The 23055-nt window shown below is 35.5% G+C and overlaps 1 protein-coding gene across 1 annotated transcript in view; it reads right to left on the bottom strand.

Annotated features, from left to right (window-relative positions):
- Positions 1 to 1328: 1328 nt before the first annotated feature.
- The window catches only part of LOC110466475 (E3 ubiquitin-protein ligase MARCH5-like), a 123531-nt gene continuing 101804 nt past the window's right edge, over positions 1329 to 23055 (bottom strand). The window contains exons 5-6 of the mRNA XM_021522985.1: positions 11806 to 11969; positions 1329 to 3784 (exon numbers count right to left, since the gene is read on the bottom strand). Coding sequence (XP_021378660.1) covers positions 3668 to 3784; positions 11806 to 11969 — 281 coding nt within the window. The 3' untranslated portion in view covers positions 1329 to 3667. The remainder of the gene's footprint in view (positions 3785 to 11805; positions 11970 to 23055) is intronic.

The following is a 23055-nucleotide window of genomic DNA, read 5'->3' as shown; positions in this document are numbered from 1 at the left end:
GAGGCAGTACATGGAGTGACAGATAATGCTTTCTTCCCAAACACATTGTTATTTACATAATATATAACTCCAAGTTAGTTTTTTCTACAACAGAAATCACAAAAACACTCATGTTTTTTGATAAACAAATTAAGACTTCTGACTGAATGTTAATATAAATATTGGATTATGAGTCAGCAGGAAACCAGGAATAGCTTGACTGAGGGCTAATAATTAAAACACCGTCTGATATACAGAATTATATATTTACAACAGATTGAAGTATTTCGTGTACTAGCTTGAAACTGACACGCCGAGTCGTTCATTATTCTGCTGGACATGGATCTTTTCAGTGTCCTAAAACAATGTGCAAGGATTTTAATTTGTACAAGAAACTGAAGATATGTTTAATGGTCTCCCATTGAATATCATACATATTTCACAAATCTGACATACAAGGGAAATAAATACAATTTTAAATGGAAAACCATGAATTTTACTGTATATTTAGTATTTAATTTTTACGAAATGGTTAAAGATTGCTAGTGACCTGTCAAAAAGAGATTTTGTGTTGGTATGTATGATTAAACACTGCATCATCACAATTTAAGTGATCATATCATTAGACTTTATCACAGACACAATGCTCCTTATTTCACTGGTAATAAAAGGCCCATCTGGCCTGTATTACTCACCTGTGTGTTTTGTTATCTGAACTAGAAAAGAAACTGAAATGTTACACTTTCCATGAACTTGAGCTCATGGATTGCCAGATTGGATTATAAAATCAATCAAGTATGGCCAAATAAGCTATAATCATTTGTATCAAGTTCAGTTACAATTAGCCAAGCGAAACAAGTGAAGTTGAAAAAATGTCTCTACAAATCAGAGGCAAGGTTGGCCATCATCGACTTCAAATCAGCAAGTTACAGATTTGGATAAATGTCATCGAGTGAAAATTGAGAAGAAATATATAAATCTCAACAAATCAGAGGACAGTGTAGACATCTAACAGTTCCGATTAGCCTGCATGATATCACTACTTGATAAGGGAATGGAAAATTTTGGCAAACTTTGGTCAAAATCCTATGGCTCATACTTACGATGAAGTTGAAAATGTTGTCAGTAAATTGAGATTTGATGACGGATGACTGAGATTAATCTCAACCAGCACTTTAACTTTTGATTATTACAAAGCTAAATTCTGATTGAAATATGTTTTATAAAGCTGTGAGATTGGTTGAATTTTAATATCATAACAGGAATCACAAATGTTCACAATTATTATTTTTTACTGGAAAATATGACATTTCTGATATATACTGTAAGCCACCTCATTTTCATCTGTACATTTTACTTTATTTTACGAACCACAGCATCAAGTCAAAAGTACAGTATGCACGATTTGCCCCGATTTACTTTTTTAGTTTATGCATCTCTTTCATTTTTCATTTAATTTTCTTGCAGTCAATTATTGTCAACTGAAAAGAACAAGGCAAAGAACAAAATGGCACAGCAAAACCAATTTCAACTGAATAATTTGTCACACCTCAAAAACCAGTCAACACAATTGTTTTGAAGCTTTTTCAGATTATAATTTAGAAACATATCATTCAATATGCAAATTTTGGTTTCAGTGGTGCTGCAATTAGCCCAGGGGAATTAAAATGATAAAATTTGTTAAGATTCATGAAATGTGGAATAAAAACAGGTAAATAATGAATACTCTTGGCACGAGGCTGTATGTCTGTGGGTTTCATTTTCAATTCCTTGAATCCTGGATTGATGTATAAATAAATATCTTTGGAATGAATATTACCCAAAATTTAAATTCCAGAATAAGTCTCCTCATGAGTTATCACGAAAATTAATCTCTTGAGGAAATTAAGGTGATTTACAGTATTGCTACTTGACTAATGGTCATGCATATACTACATGTGTCACTTTAATGATTGGATCCCAGAGACACAGATATCAAAGGAAACTGCACCATCAATCCATTATTTTAGTCAGCTCTGAGCTGATACTCGTTGAATTCAACAGAACAAACATATCTTTACACTTGGTATGTAAACAAATCATATGGCAATACTTTTAACAGTCAAAGCAGGGCGGTATTTACACCTGGTAGAGAGACCCCATGCACGTCTTATTCAAAAGACGCTCTAAGCAACTGAGCTACCTTGTCTGACCAGCGATCAACCAAGTCCAGTTGTCTGACCAGCGATCAACCAAGTCCAGTTGTCTGACCAGTGATCAACCAAGTCCAGTTGTCTGAACAGCGATCAACCAAGTCCAGTTGTCTGAACAGCGATCAACCAAGTCCAGTTTAGTTATTTACTATTTTGTTCCCCTCTCTGTACAAACCCAACGAAACAATTACAGACATAGCCTTACAAAAGCCATAGCTTGATCCTTGGATCACCACTTTTATGAACATTTTCTGTCTTTTTTTATTCAATAGTTTGAAATGATTCCACAAAACTGTACTTTAAGTCGTTAACACCTGACAGGCTTTCACATGGCATTTAGTCAATGTCAACTGATCCAAAACTAGAAAACCACTTCTTACCGAGTAACACATGTTTTTGTGTGAAGTCTGCATTCATTTCACTATGAATGCCCATGCTTTTACATTCATGTGATTGTGCATGCCATTTGAAAGGCATTCAAAACTTAACACTCAAAACACTAGAGCATCACTAGTTCCATGACAAATGCTGTGGTAACTTTCCTTTAAACAACTTACTGTTATATCATTACATATTCATAAGCAGTATCATTGACTTAATCATTAGATATAGGTCCCCGCACAATACTCCAGAAAAAGGCTAACCAAATCTCCCAACTATTGCCAACCCTTTCGTAACTTTGAAATTCCCAGTGGAATCCAACCCTTTATTACCTTGAAATTTCCTGTTGAAACCAAACCCTTTTGTAATCCTGATATTCAATTCCAACCTTTTGCAACTTTGATTTGCCCTGTGGAATCCAATCCTTTATAATCTTGATATTTGCTATGAAATCAAACTCTTCATAATCTTGAAATTTCTTGGAGAAATCCATCCTTTATCACTTTGATATTCCTCTTTGGAATGACAATATCAGGTACAAATTGTGACATTACTTGTAAATTTTGGTGCGAGTGTTACCTGATAACTTTGATGTGATTTTACAAATAGTGCCATAGCTTCAGGTAGGACACCAAGGTTACTTACAATCTTATAAAGACAAAGTGACGAACAAATAATGGCTTTGTAAATGTAAACTTTCCGTTATACTGATAGAATCATTTTGTTGGTTGGCAGTGGTATTTTCTGACCATCAGGGGTGGACATACACCTGAGAGTTTGATACATGTCTGCGCTCGGAACAAACACTCCAGCTGGACAGCATCACATGGCCAGATGTTACCCAACATCTCGTAATATCATCAGTATTTCATCTCAACTCATATCTGGCACTAGATGTGAGGCAAGTTTCAACATTGTCTAACATGATGACCTTGAAACCATGTATTTTCCTGTTTAGTAAATAGCCTGTTAAAGATGTCTAGAGTCAACAATATTTTGTCCGAGTCAATGATTGTAGACCTGTGTCAGCTTACAGGTCAACTTTTGACTACAGACATATATGAGAAAGTCCAGTTCATGATCCGTGTCAACCTTGACCTTCCCAGTCCTTGACCTTACATCTGTGTTTCACTGGGGAAGTCCACAATGACACGGTTGGCCTGTCGTTGGTACTGCTGTTGTTTGTAATATATTTTAAGAACACCTTTTATGGTAATGAATGCGATCCCTCCCTGAAACACACAAACACACACATCAGAAACATATTGACGATTTTGTTCTGTCGCAACGCTTTTCTTACTTTAGGTCACAAAGCATGATGACCTTATTATTAGTTTTGTTCTGTGATAATGCATGCTGACTTTAGTATTAATTTTGTTCTGCGATAATGCATGCTGACGTTAGTATTAATTTTGTTCTGTGATAATGCATGATGACCATTGGAATTAATTTTGTTCTGTGATAATGCATGCTTACCTTAGTGTTAATTAAGTTCTGTGATAATGCATGCTGACCTAGGTATTAATTTTGTTCTGTGATAATGCTGGCTGACCTTAGTATTAATCATGTTCTGTGATAATGCATAATGACCTTATTATTAATTTTGTTATGCGATAATGCATGATGACCTTATTATTAATTTTGTTCTGTGATAATGCATGATGACCTTAGTTTTAATTTTGTTCTGTGATAATGCATGATGACCTAAATATTAATTAAGTTCTGCGATAATGCATGCTTACCTTAGTATCAATTTTGTTCTGTGATAATACATATGACCTTAGTATTAGTTTTGTTCTGTGATAATGCATGCTGACCTAAGTATTAATTTTGTTCTGTGATTTTGTCCTGTGATAACGCATGCTGACCTTAGTATTAATTTTGTTCTGTGATTTTGTTCTGTGATAATGTATGCTGACCTTAGTATTAATTTTGTTCTGTGATAACGCATGCTGACCTTAGTATTAATTTTGTCCTGTGATAATGCATGATAACCTTAGTATTAATTTTGTTCTGTGATAATGCATGATGACTTTAGTATTAATTTTGTTCTGTGATAATGCATGATAACCTTAGTATTAATTTTGTTCTGTGATAATGCATTATGACTTTAGTATTAATTTTGTTCTGTGATAATGCATGATATCCTTAGTATTAATTTTGTTCTGTGATAATGCATTATGACTTTAGTATTAATTTTGTTCTGTGATAATGCATGCTGACCTAAGTATTAATTTTGTTCTGTGATTTTGTTCTGTGATAACGCATGCTGACCTTAGTATTAATTTTGTTCTGTGATAATGCATGATAACCTTAGTATTAATTTTGTTCTGTGATAATGCATGCTGACCTTAGTATTAATTTTGTTCTGTGATAATGCATGATGACCTTAGTATTAATTTTGTTCTGTGATAATGCATGCTGACCTTAGTATTAATTTTGTTCTGTGATAATGCATGATGACCTTAGTATTAATTTTGTTCTGTGATAATGCATGCTGACCTTAGTATTAATTTTGTTCTGTGATAATGCATGATGACCTTAGTATTAATTTTGTTCTGTGATAATGCATGCTGACCTTAGTATTAATTTTGTTCTGTGATAATGCATGATGACCTTAGTATTAATTTTGTTCTGTGATAATGCATGCTGACCTTAGTATTAATTTTGTTCTGTGATAATGCATGATGACCTTAGTATTAATTTTGTTCTGTGATAATGCATGCTGACCTTAGTATTAATTTTGTTCTGTGATAATGCATGATGACCTTAGTATTAATTTTGTTCTGTGATAATGCATGCTGACCTTAGTATTAATTTTGTTCTGTGATAATGCATGATGACCTTAGTATTAATTTTGTTCTGTGATAATGCATGCTGACCTTAGTATTAATTTTGTTCTGTGATAATGCATGATGACCTTAGTATTAATTTTGTTCTGTGATAATGCATGCTGACCTTAGTATTAATTTTGTTCTGTGATAATGCATGATGACCTTAGTATTAATTTTGTTCTGTGATAATGCATGCTGACCTTAGTATTAATTTTGTTCTGTGATAATGCATGATGACCTTAGTATTAATTTTGTTCTGTGATAATGCATGCTGACCTTAGTATTAATTTTGTTCTGTGATAATGCATGATGACCTTAGTATTAATTTTGTTCTGTGATAATGCATGCTGACCTTAGTATTAATTTTGTTCTGTGATAATGCATGATGACCTTAGTATTAATTTTGTTCTGTGATAATGCATGCTGACCTTAGTATTAATTTTGTTCTGTGATAATGCATGATGACCTTAGTATTAATTTTGTTCTGTGATAATGCATGCTGACCTTAGTATTAATTTTGTTCTGTGATAATGCATGATGACCTTAGTATTAATTTTGTTCTGTGATAATGCATGCTGACCTTAGTATTAATTTTGTTCTGTGATAATGCATGATGACCTTAGTATTAATTTTGTTCTGTGATAATGCATGCTGACCTTAGTATTAATTTTGTTCTGTGATAATGCATGATGACCTTAGTATTAATTTTGTTCTGTGATAATGCATGCTGACCTTAGTATTAATTTTGTTCTGTGATAATGCATGATGACCTTAGTATTAATTTTGTTCTGTGATAATGCATGCTGACCTTAGTATTAATTTTGTTCTGTGATAATGCATGATGACCTTAGTATTAATTTTGTTCTGTGATAATGCATGCTGACCTTAGTATTAATTTTGTTCTGTGATAATGCATGATGACCTTAGTATTAATTTTGTTCTGTGATAATGCATGCTGACCTTAGTATTAATTTTGTTCTGTGATAATGCATGATGACCTTAGTATTAATTTTGTTCTGTGATAATGCATGCTGACCTTAGTATTAATTTTGTTCTGTGATAATGCATGATGACCTTAGTATTAATTTTGTTCTGTGATAATGCATGCTGACCTTAGTATTAATTTTGTTCTGTGATAATGCATGATGACCTTAGTATTAATTTTGTTCTGTGATAATGCATGCTGACCTTAGTATTAATTTTGTTCTGTGATAATGCATGATGACCTTAGTATTAATTTTGTTCTGTGATAATGCATGCTGACCTTAGTATTAATTTTGTTCTGTGATAATGCATGATGACCTTAGTATTAATTTTGTTCTGTGATAATGCATGCTGACCTTAGTATTAATTTTGTTCTGTGATAATGCATGATGACCTTAGTATTAATTTTGTTCTGTGATAATGCATGCTGACCTTAGTATTAATTAAGTTCTGTGATAATGCATGATGACCTGAGTATTAATTTTGTTCTGTGATAATACATGCTGACCTAAGTATTAATTTGGTTCCGTGATAATGCATGCTGACCTTAGTATTAAATTTGTTCTGTGATAATGCATGCTGACCTAAGTATTAATTTTGTTCCGTGATAATGCATGCTGTCCTAAGTATTAATTTTGTTCTGTGATTTTGTTCTGTGATAATGCATGCTTACCTTAGTATTAATTTTGTTCTGTGATTTTGTTCTGTGATAATGCACGCTGACCTTAGTATTAATTTTGTTCTGTGATTTTGTTCTGTGATAATGCATGCTTACCTTAGGATTAATTTTGTTCTGTGATAATGCATGCTGACCCTAGTATTAATTTTGTTCTGTGATAATGCATGATGACCCTAGTATTAATTTTGTGCTGTGATAATGCATGATGACCTTAGTATTAATTTTGTTCTGTGATTTTGTTCTGTGATAATGCATGCTGACCTCAGTATTAATTTTCTTCTGTGATAATGCATGCTGACCATGAAGTAATTAAGTTCTGTGATAATGCATGATGACCTGAGTATTAATTTTGTTCTGTGATAATACATGCAGACCTTAGTATTAATTTTGTTCCGTGATAATGCATGCTGACCTAAGTATTAATTTTGTTCTGTGATAATGCATGCTTACCTTAGTATTAATTTTGTTCTGTGATAATGCATGCTGACCCTAGTATTAATTTTGTTCTGTGATAATGCATGCTTACCTTAGTATTAATTTTGTTCTGTGATAATGCATGCTGACCCTAGTATTAATTTTGTTCTGTGATAATGCATGATGACCTGAGTATTAATTTTGTTCTGTGATAATGCATGCTTCCCTTAGTATTAATTTTGTTCTGTGATAATACATGATGACCTTAGTATTAATTTTGTTCTGTGATTTTGTTCTGTGATAATGCACGCTGACCTTAGTATTAATTTTGTTCTGTGATAATGCATGATGACCCTAGTATTAATTTTGTGCTGTGATAATGCATGATGACCTTAGTATTAATTTTGTTCTGTGATTTTGTTCTGTGATAATGCACGCTGACCTTAGTATTAATTTTGTTCTGTGATAATGCATGATGCCCTTATTATTAATTTTGTTCTGCGATAATGCATGATGACATTATTAATTTTGTTCTGTGATAATGCATGCTGACCCTAGTATTAATTTTGTTCTGTGATAATGCATGATGCCCTTATTATTAATTTTGTTCTGCGATAATGCATGATGACATTATTAATTTTGTTCTGTGATAATGCATGCTTCCCTTAGTATTAATTTTGTTCTGGGATAATGCATGCTTACCTTAGTATTAATTTTGTTCTGTGATTTTGTTCTGTGATAATGCACGCTGACCTTAGTATTAATTTTGTTCTGTGATAATGCATGATGCCCTTATTATTAATTTTGTTCTGCGATAATGCATGATGACATTATTAATTTTGTTCTGTGATAATGCATGCTGACCCTAGTATTAATTTTGTTCTGTGATAATGCATGCTGACCCTAGTATTAATTTTGTTCTGTGATAATGCATGATGCCCTTATTATTAATTTTGTTCTGCGATAATGCATGATGACATTATTAATTTTGTTCTGTGATAATGCATGATGACCTGAGTATTAATTTTGTTCTGTGATAATGCATGCTTCCCTTAGTATTAATTTTGTTCTGTGATAATGCATGCTTACCTTAGTATTAATTTTGTTCTGTGATTTTGTTCTGTGATAATGCACGCTGACCTTAGTATTAATTTTGTTCTGTGATAATGCATGATGCCCTTATTATTAATTTTGTTCTGCGATAATGCATGATGACATTATTAATTTTGTTCTGTGATAATGCATGCTGACCTCAGTATTAATTTTCTTCTGTGATAATGCATGCTGACCATGAAGTAATTAAGTTCTGTGATAATGCATGATGACCTGAGTATTAATTTTGTTCTGTGATAATACATGCAGACCTTAGTATTAATTTTGTTCCGTGATAATGCATGCTGACCTAAGTATTAATTTTGTTCTGTGATAATGCATGCTTCCCTTAGTATTAATTTTGTTCTGGGATAATGCATGCTTACCTTAGTATTAATTTTGTTCTGTGATTTTGTTCTGTGATAATGCACGCTGACCTTAGTATTAATTTTGTTCTGTGATAATACATGCTGACCTTAGTATTAATTTTGTTCTTTGATAATGCATGATGACCTTAGTATTAATTTTGTTCTGTGATTTTGTTCTGTGATAATGCACGCTGACCTTAGTATTAATTTTGTTCTGTGATTTTGTTCTGTGATAATGCACGCTGACCTTAGTATTAATTTTGTTCTGTGATAATACATGCAGACCTTAGTATTAATTTTGTTCCGTGATAATGCATGCTGTCCTAAGTATTAATTTTGTTCTGTGATTTTGTTCTGTGATAATGCATGCTTACCTTAGTATTAATTTTGTTCTGTGATTTTGTTCTGTGATAATGCACGCTGACCTTAGTATTAATTTTGTTCTGTGATTTTGTTCTGTGATAATGCACGCTGACCTTAGTATTAATTTTGTTCTGTGATAATGCATGATGCCCTTATTATTAATTTTGTTCTGCGATAATGCATGATGACATTATTAATTTTGTTCTGTGATAATGCATGCTGACCCTAGTATTAATTTTGTTCTGTGATAATGCATGATGCCCTTATTATTAATTTTGTTCTGCGATAATGCATGATGACATTATTAATTTTGTTCTGTGATAATGCATGCTTACCTTAGGATTAATTTTGTTCTGTGATAATGCATGATGATCTTAGTATTAGTTTTGTTCTGTGATAATGCATGCTTACCTTAGTATTAATTTTGTTCTGTGATAATACATGCTGACCTAAGTATTAATTTTGTTCTGTGATAATGCATGCTTCCCTTAGTATTAATTTTGTTCTGGGATAATGCATGCTTACCTTAGTATTAATTTTGTTCTGTGATAATGCATGATGACCCTAGTATTAATTTTGTGCTGTGATAATGCATGATGACCTTAGTATTAATTTTGTTCTGTGATTTTGTTCTGTGATAATGCATGATGACCTTAGTATTAGTTTTGTTCTGTGATAATGCATGCTGACCTCAGTATTAATTTTATTCTGTGATAATGCATGCTGACCATGAAGTCTAAGTAAATTAACTGATATTTCATTCAGATGTTCACTACAGGTGTCCCTGAAGATTGTTGAAAAGCGTAGATTCATGATTAGTGAACAATTGTTCAGGAGATGATAGGAAATATTGATAACCAGTTTAGTCATAACTTTATCTCCCACTAACAAGAGACCAAGGCAGACATCTTTCTTGAAGGCTTTTGAAAGAATCTCATCAAGTTTAAACAAAATACCGTAACAGTTAATAAAATGTCATGGTCGCTATATTTAAGGGGGTTGACTAGCTAGGAAAGCTTACAATTAATTTCTTCAATTAATTATTTTATAACAAGAATCTGTGCTCATTGCAAAAGATTTCTTCTGATTGAAATTATTTTAGACAAAGCTATCAGCATTAAAATATGTGTACCTAGTAATGTATGTGTACAATTTTTAAAAATGAATAATTTACCGTTTATATCCTGAAATAATTCCCAAGTGTCAGCACATAATTATCGGACTTTAAGCAGGAGGTGCTTCAAAATTCCAATTACAAACTTCAACTACACTAGAAAGGATAAGATTTATGTACAAAGATGATGAAATAACTCAATAGGAGCTTAACTCATTCACCCCTATAATTTAGTAATGAGCTATTCCAATCTTTGAATAGGAGGGGTTCAAATGTGTCTTCAGGGGTGAATGAGTAAAAATAGAAATGAAGGTTTCCTGGTGAACAATACCTATCATGTATCCCTGCTACCTAGTCTCCACATTTTGATGGTTTGGAAGTTGCCTCCCTTACAACCAATTTCTTTATTACCCTGCTACCTAGTCTCCACATGATGGTTTGGGAGTTGCCTCCCTTACAACCAATTTCTTTACAAAAGAGGTTTGATGCTACATTTCTTCCAGACCATAGAATTAAAAACTAAAGGGCCAGGTGAGCTAAAAAAATAAAAATATTAAACACTTAGGGTGAGATATCAGGTTTCCACTAAATGATAAGATTACACAATTAATTCATGGGCCTCTCCATATTGATTAAAAGGAGAAAAGATATGGTTTTTCTCAATGGATACAGAACCAATGAATGAAACTAATCAAGTTGAAAAATAGGAATAAACTTGTGTTCAGTGAGCTCTGTAAATAATGGAACCAATATTTTTGTATGTAATAGAGAGGTTTTGGTTTGTTAAGGTCCACATTATACAGGTCTCTATCAAACACAATCCAAGATTACAGAGAACTGTATGACAGTGGAATTTTGTTGGATATCTGGCCATAATTAGGGTTTCCCTATTACAAAGGTTTAGTTGAATATCTGCTTTAAACAGGTTTACGGAGTATACAGTGGCTTTTTTTCAACAGGTTAAATTTATTATTCTGGCGGCCGGGGTTTGATTCCCCAATCGTACTTAAAAAGGTATTGGGTCACCCACCCGACCACGTGGGTTTTCTCAGGGTACTCCGGTTTCCTCCCACAATAACTCTAACATCCGGGCCAACAAGAGTGATTAATATAAGTTGAAATAACTTGTTTCATAATTGTTGTAAAATAAACAAGGTTTATATATCTTTTTAACTCTGGTATTCTATCCTATCCAATTCTATCTCTGGTAGAGTGCATACTTATATCGCCACAGCCCTAATATATGCATTTGATTTTACAAAGTGCATTTTTCGACTCTTGTTTTAATATTACATGGAAGTCTTGAAAACAATATCTTACTTTAATGCTAATGAAAAATTGTTTCATTCAGAAAACTGAAAATTTGACCCCATGAAATGAAAATACTATTACTACCAGTACATACCAACAAAGTTCTTTGGAAGTTTGATTGGACCGATCCAAACATGAGTTTCCCGACAATCGTGGCAATGGTTGGCAGAATGAGAGCTCCACAAAGGACACGTGTGGCACACAGTGGGTCAGACAGGGGAGCCGTCTCAGCGGGGATGCGCATGTTCTTCGAGTATTCTGTAAAATACAAAAGCAACGAGAGTCATTACTAAATCGTTTAATCTGTATCTTGGGGAACCAGACTCGTTTTTACAGCATGTGTATTTCCAACACTGGTTAGCTATATAGGCACATAATCATCCTAGCCAGTTATAGGTCAATTACGCCGGTAGACTTATTAACTGTTCAGGACAAATGATATTTCAGTGAGACAGCACTATAAGGTCTTACTGAGTGATAGCCCCGGCGGCAGATACAGCTCACCAATAGAAACACCTCCACCTATTCATTACCAGTATATACTTGTAACACTCATAGACTACGAGTGTTAAAAACTGAATTATTTCAATCGAAGGATGATAACTTACAGTGAATAACAATTAAGGCATAGACAAATCTGGGACACGTTGCAAATTATCAATCAGCAATTCCGTCTTATCGTATTGCAGAGTTATCTGCTCTTGTGAGCAGGTATTGATTGTTACGTCATTTGTTTGTGAGACAATGTAATTTTCTCTCACAAACAAATGACGTAACAATCAATACCTGCTCACAAGAGCAGATAACTCTGCAATAAGAAAAGACGGAATAGCGGTTTATAGAAGCTCTTACTTATTTTTTTGTGAAAGAATCAAGAGATGTTATATTAGTTACATTGTAATGATTTAGACAAGGTGAAAATATTCTGGCATGTTGGAATAGGTCATTATAAGTCAGAGAGACTTACTCCTTTTACAAAATAGGTAACTGATATTTTTTCTCATACATTTACAATTAAAGAATTACTAAGCAAGAAAGTATGATCCAGCTGTTTGAAATATTGGTACCAAGTTATTGTAACATCTCAATAGTTTAATTGGTACCAAGTTATTGTAACATCTCAATAGTTTAATTGGTACCAAGTTATTGTAACATCTCAATAGTTTCAAAGTGTTTGTTGAGTTTTTAAATTCATGGAATTCTAGTCCGCAGAGATGAAACAGGAAAGTCTCAGCTTTGGCATAGAAAAAGTTGGTACTTTTTAAGACAACCCTTCAAAGTTTTTTTTCAAGCCTGTATAATATGCAAGCAAGTTATAGTAATTTTATACCATCAAAGCCATATTTTCTTTGGAAAAACAAATAAGAAAGAATATTTCTTCCTATCTTTTAATATTGGATCAATACATGTTTGCAACTTGGTTAGCCTTTAGTAAAAAAAGCTACACCATCAAAAAATAGATCCTGATAGCTTTAACTTTAACCAGATACTGCTCCAATGATCAATGGTTATTTCATATAGCATTATTTTGAAAAGGTAATTCCATGATATGAAACAAAACTGCTATAGCTAAATGCCATTTACATGCAACAGATATTTCCAGCTTCTGCATACAAAAATTGATCTCATCACTTTATCATATGAAAGTCCCAGACCAAACAATATCTCAAATGGAATAAACTTGTCATACAAAATTATGTTTCTTAATCCCTCAAATTCACTACCAATAATAAATACATCTGTTGTTATATATACAATGTGTTTGTATTTCATAGTGTGTAAATATACTTCTGCATGGTCATTTTGCAGTGAATTGTTCAACAAACAAGAGACCCCGAGGGCCTGTATCAATCAATCAGTTATTACAGCAGTCGGTGAAAATATCCTAAAATCGAAGTAATATTGCAAATATTTTTGCTTTTTGAGTTCAGCATCTAGAGGAGGAAACTGCAACAGCATCTTCAGAGTAGACAAAATGTGACCTGTGTAAGGACGTATTGGGCTACTGTAATGTGTACTTTGAATTACATGACTGACTGACTTTGAATTACGTGACTGACTGTATTTCTCCAATACATGCAATCCCATGGCCGCTACAGCACTGGTCAAACTAACGACATGTGTACATGTAATGTGTTATGTGGTACACATCGCATGTGTAGTGGCAGAATACAGTGTTATTGGCCTCGGTGGACCTGGATGTAGTGTGAATGTGGACAGCATATGGTGTTCATCACATCCCCTGTTAGCAGCCAGACAGAGAGTACCATAAAACCTGTCAATGGTGGTTTATTGTATATAACATACATTAACTTAGATACAGGCCAAGGGAAATATAGATCCTAATTACTGATTCAAACTAATTACCTTGAATGTGATAAACTAAATGGTGTTTTATTGTATATAACATACATTTACTTAGATACAGGTCAAGGGAAATATAGATCCTAATTACTAATTTAAACAAATTACCTAAAATATGATGAACTTAATGGAATATTGTTTATGTTTTATATCACAATTAATATTCAAACCAAGAAACTCAAACATGATATTACTGAGTATCTAATGATATTGATCTCCCAATCAATTGGTCAGGTGGCGCAGTGGATATTACACTCGCCTTATAGCAAGACAGCTGGGCTTCAATTCCATGCTTGGATGTGGAAAGGCATTGGATCACCTGCCCGTCCATGTGTATTTTTTCTAGGTACTTAAGTTTCCTACCACATCTCTAAGCTTCCATCCGATCCAACAGAAGTGATCAATATAAGTCAGAAAAGCTTTTTTCATAAACTGTCGTAAAATAAAGTTTGTTATTTTTTTATCAAAATAGAATGTCCCTCACGTAAGATATACCTCAGCTTAGTCAAAGTGAAATATCTGTTTTGAAATCTTAACATTTAACAAAATAACAATAGCTTTAATGATAAAATTGCCAGGAATATCATCAAGGAGTATCAAAGTTATGGAGAGGATTTCAATTGTGTATAACATGTGTATTGGGTATGAATTTATATGCAGTGTGTAAACTTTCTAAAGCATTATATGTCTGACCTGCCCCTTCTTTGACCATTAACAGCATTTAATCTGAGAGTCAGAGCAAATATCTAATTAATTTATTTTCGATGCAAAACTTAAAACATTGACACAGACACTATTTCTCTCGCCACCAAACAGTAACAATAATGGCCACCTTCGCTTCATTCTTTGCACGGGAGGCAAAAATAAAATAAGCACTGAGTATAAAACTCGGCTTATATATGTGTAGGTATGAAGGAAGGAGAATCCTTTCCCAAGTTTTATGAAAATCCACTCAAATACAGTCTGTGGTATTAGTAGATGTTGATATACACCATCCTCTCACCACACCTACCCATTCCTTCACCATTCCAATAGCAGAGAGCAAATTATTACAACTCGGCTAATAACATATTTCTAATACTAGTATAAACATAAACGGAAAGTTTCAGATAAGCCAGGCTTATAGCTGGTGATGGAACTCTTCTGTGTGGAGATAAAGATTTAACACAAAATATGTATTCATGTGCTACTTAAATATTTTCTATGACATTTCTGTATTTGTAATGAAAACAAAGCAGACATCTGTCAGTATAGGGCACATCTAGACATCTGTCAGTATACCTGGGCACATCTAGACATCTGTCAGTGTAGGGCACATCTAGACATCTGTCAGTATAGGGCACACCTAGACATCTGTCAGTATACCTGGGCACATCTAGACATCTGTCAGTATAGGGCACATCTAGACATCTGTCAGTGTAGGGCACATCTAAACATCTGTCAGTATAGGGCACATCTAGATATGTGTCAGTATACCTGGGCACATCTAAACATCTGTCAGTATAGGGCACATCTAGACATCTGTCAGTATACCTGGGCACATCTAGACATCTGTCAGTATAGGGCACATCTATACATTTGTCAGTATAGGGTACATCTATACATCTGTCAGTATACCTGGGTACATCTAGACATCTGTCAGTATACCTGGGCACATCTAGACATCTGTCAGTATACCTGGGCACATCTAAAACATCTGTCAGTGTACCTGGACACATCTAGACATCTGTCAGTATACCTGGGCACATCTAGACATCTGTCAGTATACCTGGGCACATCTAGAAATGTGTCAGTATAGGGCACATCTAGACATGTGTCAGTATACCTGGGCACATCTAGACATCTGTCAGAGTAGGGCACATCTAGACATCTGTCAGTATAGGGCACATCAAGACATCAGTCAGTATAGGGCACATCTAGAAATGTGTCAGTATAGGGCACATCTAGACATGTGTCAGTATACCTCGGCACATCTAAACATCTGTCAGTATAGGGCACATCTAGACATCTGTCAGTGTAGGGCACAGCTAGACATCTGTCAGTATAGGGCACATCTAGACATGTGTCAGTATACCTGGGCACATCTAGACATCTGTCAGTATACCTGGGCACATCTAGACATCTGTCAGTGTAGGGCACATCTAGACACCTGTCAGTATAGGGCACATCTAGACATGTGTCAGTATACCTGGGCAAATCTAGACATCGGTCAGTATAGGGCACATCGAGACATCTGTCAGTATACCTGGGCACATCTAGACATCTGTCAGTGTAGGGCACATCTAGACATCTGTCAGTATAGGGCACATCTATACATTTGTCAGTATCGGGTACATCTAGACATCTGTCAGTATACCTGGGCACATCTAGACATCGGTCAGTATAGGGCACATCTAGACATCTGTCAGTATACCTGGGCACATCTATACATCGGTCAGTATAGGGCACATCTAGACATCTTTCAGTATACCTGGGCACATCTAGACATCTGTAAGTGTAGGGCACATCTAGACATCTGTCAGTATAGGGCACATCTAGTCATCTGTCAGTATACCTGGGTACATCTAGACATCTGTCAGTATAGGGCACATCTAGACATGTGTCAGTATACCTGGGCACATCTAGACATCTGTCAGTATACCATGGCACATCTAGACATCTGTCAGTGTAGGGCACATCTAGGCATCTGTCAGTTTAGGGCACATCTAGACATCTGTCAGTATAGGGCACATCTAGACATCAGTCAGTATACCGGGGCACATCTAGACATCTGTCAGTATAGGGCACATCCAGTCATCTGTCAGTATACCTGGGTACATCTAGACATCTGTCAGTATAGGGCACATCTAGACATCTGTCAGTGTAGGGCTTATCTAGACATGTGTCAGTATACCTGGGCACATCTAGACATCTGTCAGTATAGGGCACAACTAGTCAGAATCTCTAAATACATTAACACAAACATGTAGTGACAATGTATTGGCAGTAACATGCGGTAGTCGGAGTTGGCACCTGTAGTGCTGTACAGCTTTCCTCAGAGTCTGTGGTGTTCGTTAGCTAGTGACGGCTTACGTTAATTTGGAACACTACCTGTAAGCAACAGTTTAACAAAGCCATTGATTGAACCCAGGGAAACCATTTGAAATTTTGCCATTTCTGTGTTTTTTTAAACGTGGCTTTTCAATTACAGCGTTAGTTTTTAAATAAGTTAACAAGAAAATAGGAGAATAATATAATTTTATCGACATGTTCTCATATAGTTGATCGGTAAAGCATCACACTTTGAGCGTTAGTGAAATCCAGATATATGTAACAGTTTTATTCATTAATAGACTGTAATTGTGGTATACATATATGGGATTTGTATCATGACCCAGACACTTGTAGCACAGCGGGTTTAGGTACACATTAGTTGATACTGCCCAACCGAGAAACATAATTACGACAGAAAAACACAACATCACGCACCTTCAAGGTTAACATATCACAAAGTTGCAGTCTGCTTTGGATGGCAACTTAATATTTATTGAAATAGAAATATAGGGTTTACTTCAGGCAACACTCTGACCCCATTTTAACGTTGTCCAAAACAGTAGCCAACGTAATAGTCAGGATAATAAGAATTCAGTACCAGAATAAAAACTGTCATGTTCTCAAATTCTAAATCAAGCCATCATATAGTCAAGTCACATCTAAGGATGCGTTCATAGCAATGCAATCGTAGGAACCTCTAATAACTTTATTTTTATTAAGCTAACCATTGATAAAGTTTAATATAGACTTTGATTACTCTTACGGCGGGGCTAGTGAATTCCATTTAGCATTTTGTTGGTTTGTTTGTGTTTTATGTCCTATTAACAGCTATGGTAATTTTAGGACATGTCAGGTTTTGGTGGTGGAGGAAAGCCGGAGTTCCCGGAGAAAAACTACTGACCTACGGCCAGTACCTGGTGATTGCCCCACGAGGCCTCGAACCTGCGACCCAGTGGTGGAGGGCTAGTGGTAGCAGCATGTCAGACGCATTAACCACATGGCCACCACGGCCCCTCCATTTAGAAACCCCATCAACTGGGGTACACAGAACTTCACTGAGCATACCACTAACAGATGTTAGATCTCATTTTCCCTTGTTAAGTCCAATATAGTGCCTAGTTAAGTGTTGGTAAAGTCTTTGTGAATGATTTACTGTTGAGGAGTGGCGGGCGAGTGGTTCAGGCGTTTGACCATCTACGATCACTGGCCCTCCGCCACTGGGTCTTGGGTTCAAGGCCTATGTGGGGCAGTCACCAGGTACTGGCCACAGGTCAGTGGTTATTCCTCGAGTTTGGTTTTACTCCACCACCAAATCCTGGCTTGTCCTTAAATGACCATAGCTATTTATAGGATGTAAAGCACACAACAAACAAACTACTGTTGATTTAACACCGACAAAGCTTTGGTTTTCAATATAATTTGTTAAAAATCTGTGTTTTGTTGAGCTCCTTAAAAGATAGCTTCTACAGCTTCCTTCCTCGGAAAATTTGCTGGCATTTCATTCTGCAGTAATAAATCAATCTAACGAAATAAAAATTAACTTCATGCAAAAACGCCTAATGCAGCATTATGTAACCCCACTTTGTACTTGATGGCTTGAAATCCTATTTGTTATCTTTATTCAATAGCTACTCAACACATCAACTTCCTGTTTCATTTCCAGGAGACTTGAATTTTAGTCAACACAGCAGATTGTACGTTTGCCTAGAGTTTATAGATTCCAGTGTGCCAATGACTTGGACATAATCAGTAAATGTTGTTAAGTGGGAATTACGTTAAGGCTATCCTCTGTTTGTTGCGATTTATTGATTTCTGTCCAACGTTTGGCTTCAAAACCAATAAATCATTTATTTTCAAAGTAATTTTCTCAAAATTTCCAAATAGCGGTAGATCATATTTTACTTGAGCTTCAAGATAACACTGAGAACTAAATTACATTTCAAACAACACTGTTTGTTGCTGCTGAAACACTAACCGATCTTATTAACAGCTTCTTTTTTCTCTCTCATGATAATGAACTGTTAATTCTTTGAGTTAAAAGAATCCCGAAATATTTTGAAATGTTCAAAATTTGCAAATTGTGTAGAATTAATGAGGGTCATTCTCTCCTTTTAATGAATACCTAATAGATAATGCCTATAATCGGTACCACTTGATAGCAATCACTGTTTAAACATAGCAATGGAATCACCCCTGTATGTGTAAAATGGGATGTACCATATTTTCATTCTGACCAGTCTACAATCTATTTGAGGGTAAAGTGCCAAATGATGGTTTGGGCTAATTTGTTAACCCCTCCATGTTTTCCCCTATACTCCACAGTGAAGATTATCATCACTTTTAACAGGGGAGAACATTTATTTGGACAGTTAAGCTGGTAAAAGGTTCAATAACACACCCTACTAACATAATTGCATTTCAGGAAGAGCATTCTTGACATTTGTATCAACTAACATTCATCTTTCACTTTGAATATCTGCCAGTTCTGGTGCACACCATAGAATCTAAATTACTGTTTTTCTCACGATGTGCTCTGCAGATCTATCAAATGATTCTTCACTCCCCGCCTCCACCTCCTCCTCCTCCTCCTCCTCACTCCCCAGGAATTCACAATTCTACAATCTCTAGTATTCTCTACGGTGAATTTTCTAAATACCAACGCCATATCTAGCCCGAGGTTCTCTGAATGATTGAAAATAGTAATACTATAGATTTATAAGCATTATTATAGAAAGAAACATTTTGAAATATCTGATGCAGGTCTGCTAAAAAGAATATTATCATTAAAACTTTGTAGCCGTCAAAATGTGTTCACTTTTACTGCAGCTATAGAGAAAGACGTTTTCTTTGCCAAAATCTTGATTACATTCCACATAAAAACAATTACTGTTTAAATGCTTCAAATGCTTCTACAATTCTGAGCTAAACACTGTGGTTACGAAGGGCAAGACGAATTCTCTTCTGGTTCAACTACAGTACAATAGACCTTTCTACAATTCTGCCCCCACCCCTACCCTGACCCCTCCCCAGTGTTATCACCCTCTGCCCCCTCCTCCTCCCCACTCCCCTTCACAAAAAAAAAAATCCTTGATAAACACCTGACTTAAGTGTATATGGAACGTTAATAGTGTATTTAGATTACTAAGCACTATCCCTTGGGTAAAAGGATAGGAACATTCAATACAATCTATTCCTCGTGTCTAAGAAATATTCAACTACACCCCTAGGGTTTACAGAACATTCAATGCAATCTATTCCTCGTGTCTAAGAAATATCCAACAACACCCCTAGGGTTTACAGTCCATTCAATACAATCTATTCCTCGTGTCTAAGAAATATTCAACTACACCCCTAGGGTTTAAAGAACATTCAATACAATCTATTCCTTGTGTCTAAGATATATTCAACTACACCCCTAGGGTTTACAGAACATTCAATACAATCTATTCCTCTTGTCTAAGAAATATTCAACAACTCCCCTAGGGTTTAAAGAACATTCAATACAATCTATTCCTCTTGTCTAAGAAATATTCAACAACTCCCCTAGGGTTTAAAGAACATTCAATACAATCTATTCCTTGTGTCTAAGATATATTCAACTACACCCCTAGGGTTTACAGAACATTCAATACAATCTATTCCTCGTGTCTAAGAAATATTCAACAACTCCCCTAGGGTTTACAGAACATTCAAATCCATCTTGAAATAATGCTATCATTAGTTTTGCATTTGCATTGACTATGTCATGTTTTACCCAAAATTTTGAGGTATGAAACTCTTTCCTCACATGAAGAATTTCGTGTCAGAAACTTGCCACAGCTTTAGTCCTGACCCAATTTCTCCACATGAGGGTAGGATATATCCCACATACAACAGATTCTGATTTATTTCTCAGATATCTCAAATATCCTGTATATATGTCCTAGATACACAAGTTAATTAGGATGTATATCATAGCGATGAAATCACCCCTTATGTGTATAATGGGATGTTCCATATTTTCATTCTGACCATCTACAATCTAGGTAGACCCCCAACTATCTCAGAGTAAACTATGGAGAGGCTGATAATGACTTCAAAATAATGAGGTTACACTCTGTTCCAAAGAAATATTTATAAAGGTCTGATTAGGACATAGAGAAAATTCCATGTATCAAGATTACATAATACTGGAGAGAAAGTTTCTATACAGACATGCTTTTCTCTTTCATGATTCTTCAGAATAATATCAATATGCATTTGATTAAAAAAAAATAACGAGGTCATTCAATATCTTGGTTCGGCTAATGTTTAATTACACTTCTGTTAACGCCAAAACTCCATGATTTGAAATCCAGGTCATATTTCATAGCCAAGGTCAAAAGTCTCAAAACAATGTCAGCTCATGCAGCAAGTTAGTAAATCTTTTACTGCAGAGGGTTCGCTGTAATATATTGATAATTGAATATCATGGAGTTTAATGGTTTCCTCCTTTCAGGAGAAAATGTGCAAACCATTATTCATAAAGAATTTTATATCAATTCATAGATATATATATATCTAGTACCATAAAGGTGAACGCTATAGTTGTGTGGCAGTCAGTGTGTGTCGACCGGCTATACATCATCATTAGGATATTATCTCTGTATTTAATAGTGTGAAGCAGGAGATAGCAGCCTACCATAATTACTGATAGTACTATTGGCCAATTCATCATCATGTCTCTCTTAGGAACAGAACTTCTTCACATAATGGCAAAATAAATTACAGACGTGCAGCTACCTGAAATTGTAAATTACGATTAAATATTCTGCACAGAAGCTGCAAAAATTACTGACAAAATACAACACACAGTATGACATGTATGGACTTCACCCTGGTAATATTTTTTTCTGGTTTTCAGGGCGAAAATATGAATAATTTGGAGGTAGAACTTGCCACCAACCACCCAATATCTAAGGGTAGAACTCACCACCAACCACCCAATACCTAATGGTAGAACTCACCACCAACGACCCAATACCTAAGGGTAGAACTCACCACCAACCAACCAATACCTAAGGTAGAACTCACCATCAACCACCCAATATCTAAGGGTAGAACTCACCACCAACCACCCAATACCTAAGGGTAGAACTCACCACCAACCAACCACTACCTAAGGTAGAACTCACCACCAACCAACCAATACCTAAAGGTAGAACTCACCACCAACCACCCAATACCTAAGGGTAGAACTCACCACCAACCACCCAATACCTAAGGGGGTAGAACTCACCACCAGCCAACCAATAACTAAGGGTAGAACTCACCACCAACCAACCAATATCTAAGGGTAGAACTCACCATCAACCACCCAATAACTAAGGGTAGAACTCACCATCAACCACCCAATAACTAAGGGAAGAACTCACCATCAACCACCCAATACCTAAGGGGGTAGAACTCACCACCAACCAACCAATAACTAAGGGTAGAACTCACCACCAACCAACCAATACCTAAGGTCGAACTCACCACCAACCAACCAATACCTAAGGTAGAACTCACCACCAACCACCCAATACCTAAGGGTAGAACTCCCCACCACCCAACCAATACCTAAGGTCGAACTCAACACCAACCAACCAATACCTAAGGGAGAACTCACCACCAACCACCCAATAACTAAGGGTAGAACTCACCATCAACCACCCAATACCTAAGGTAGAACTTGCCACCAACCACCCAATACCTAAGGTAGAACTCACCACCAACCACCCAATACCTAAGGGGGTAGAACTCACCACCAACCACCCAATAACTAAGGGTAGAACTCACCATCAACCACCCAATACCTAAGGTAGAACTTGCCACCAACCACCCAATACCTAAGGTAGAACTCACCACCAACCACCCAATACCTAAGGGGGTAGAACTCACCACCAACCACCCAATAACTAAGGGTAGAACTCACCACCAACCAACC

The sequence above is a fragment of the Mizuhopecten yessoensis genome, unplaced genomic scaffold, assembly GCF_002113885.1.
Source record: "Mizuhopecten yessoensis strain PY_sf001 unplaced genomic scaffold, ASM211388v2 scaffold11133, whole genome shotgun sequence".
Lineage (NCBI taxonomy): Eukaryota > Metazoa > Mollusca > Bivalvia > Pectinida > Pectinidae > Mizuhopecten > Mizuhopecten yessoensis.
The sequence above is the reverse complement of the archived record's forward strand: the minus strand, read 5'-3'. Positions and strand labels throughout refer to the sequence as shown.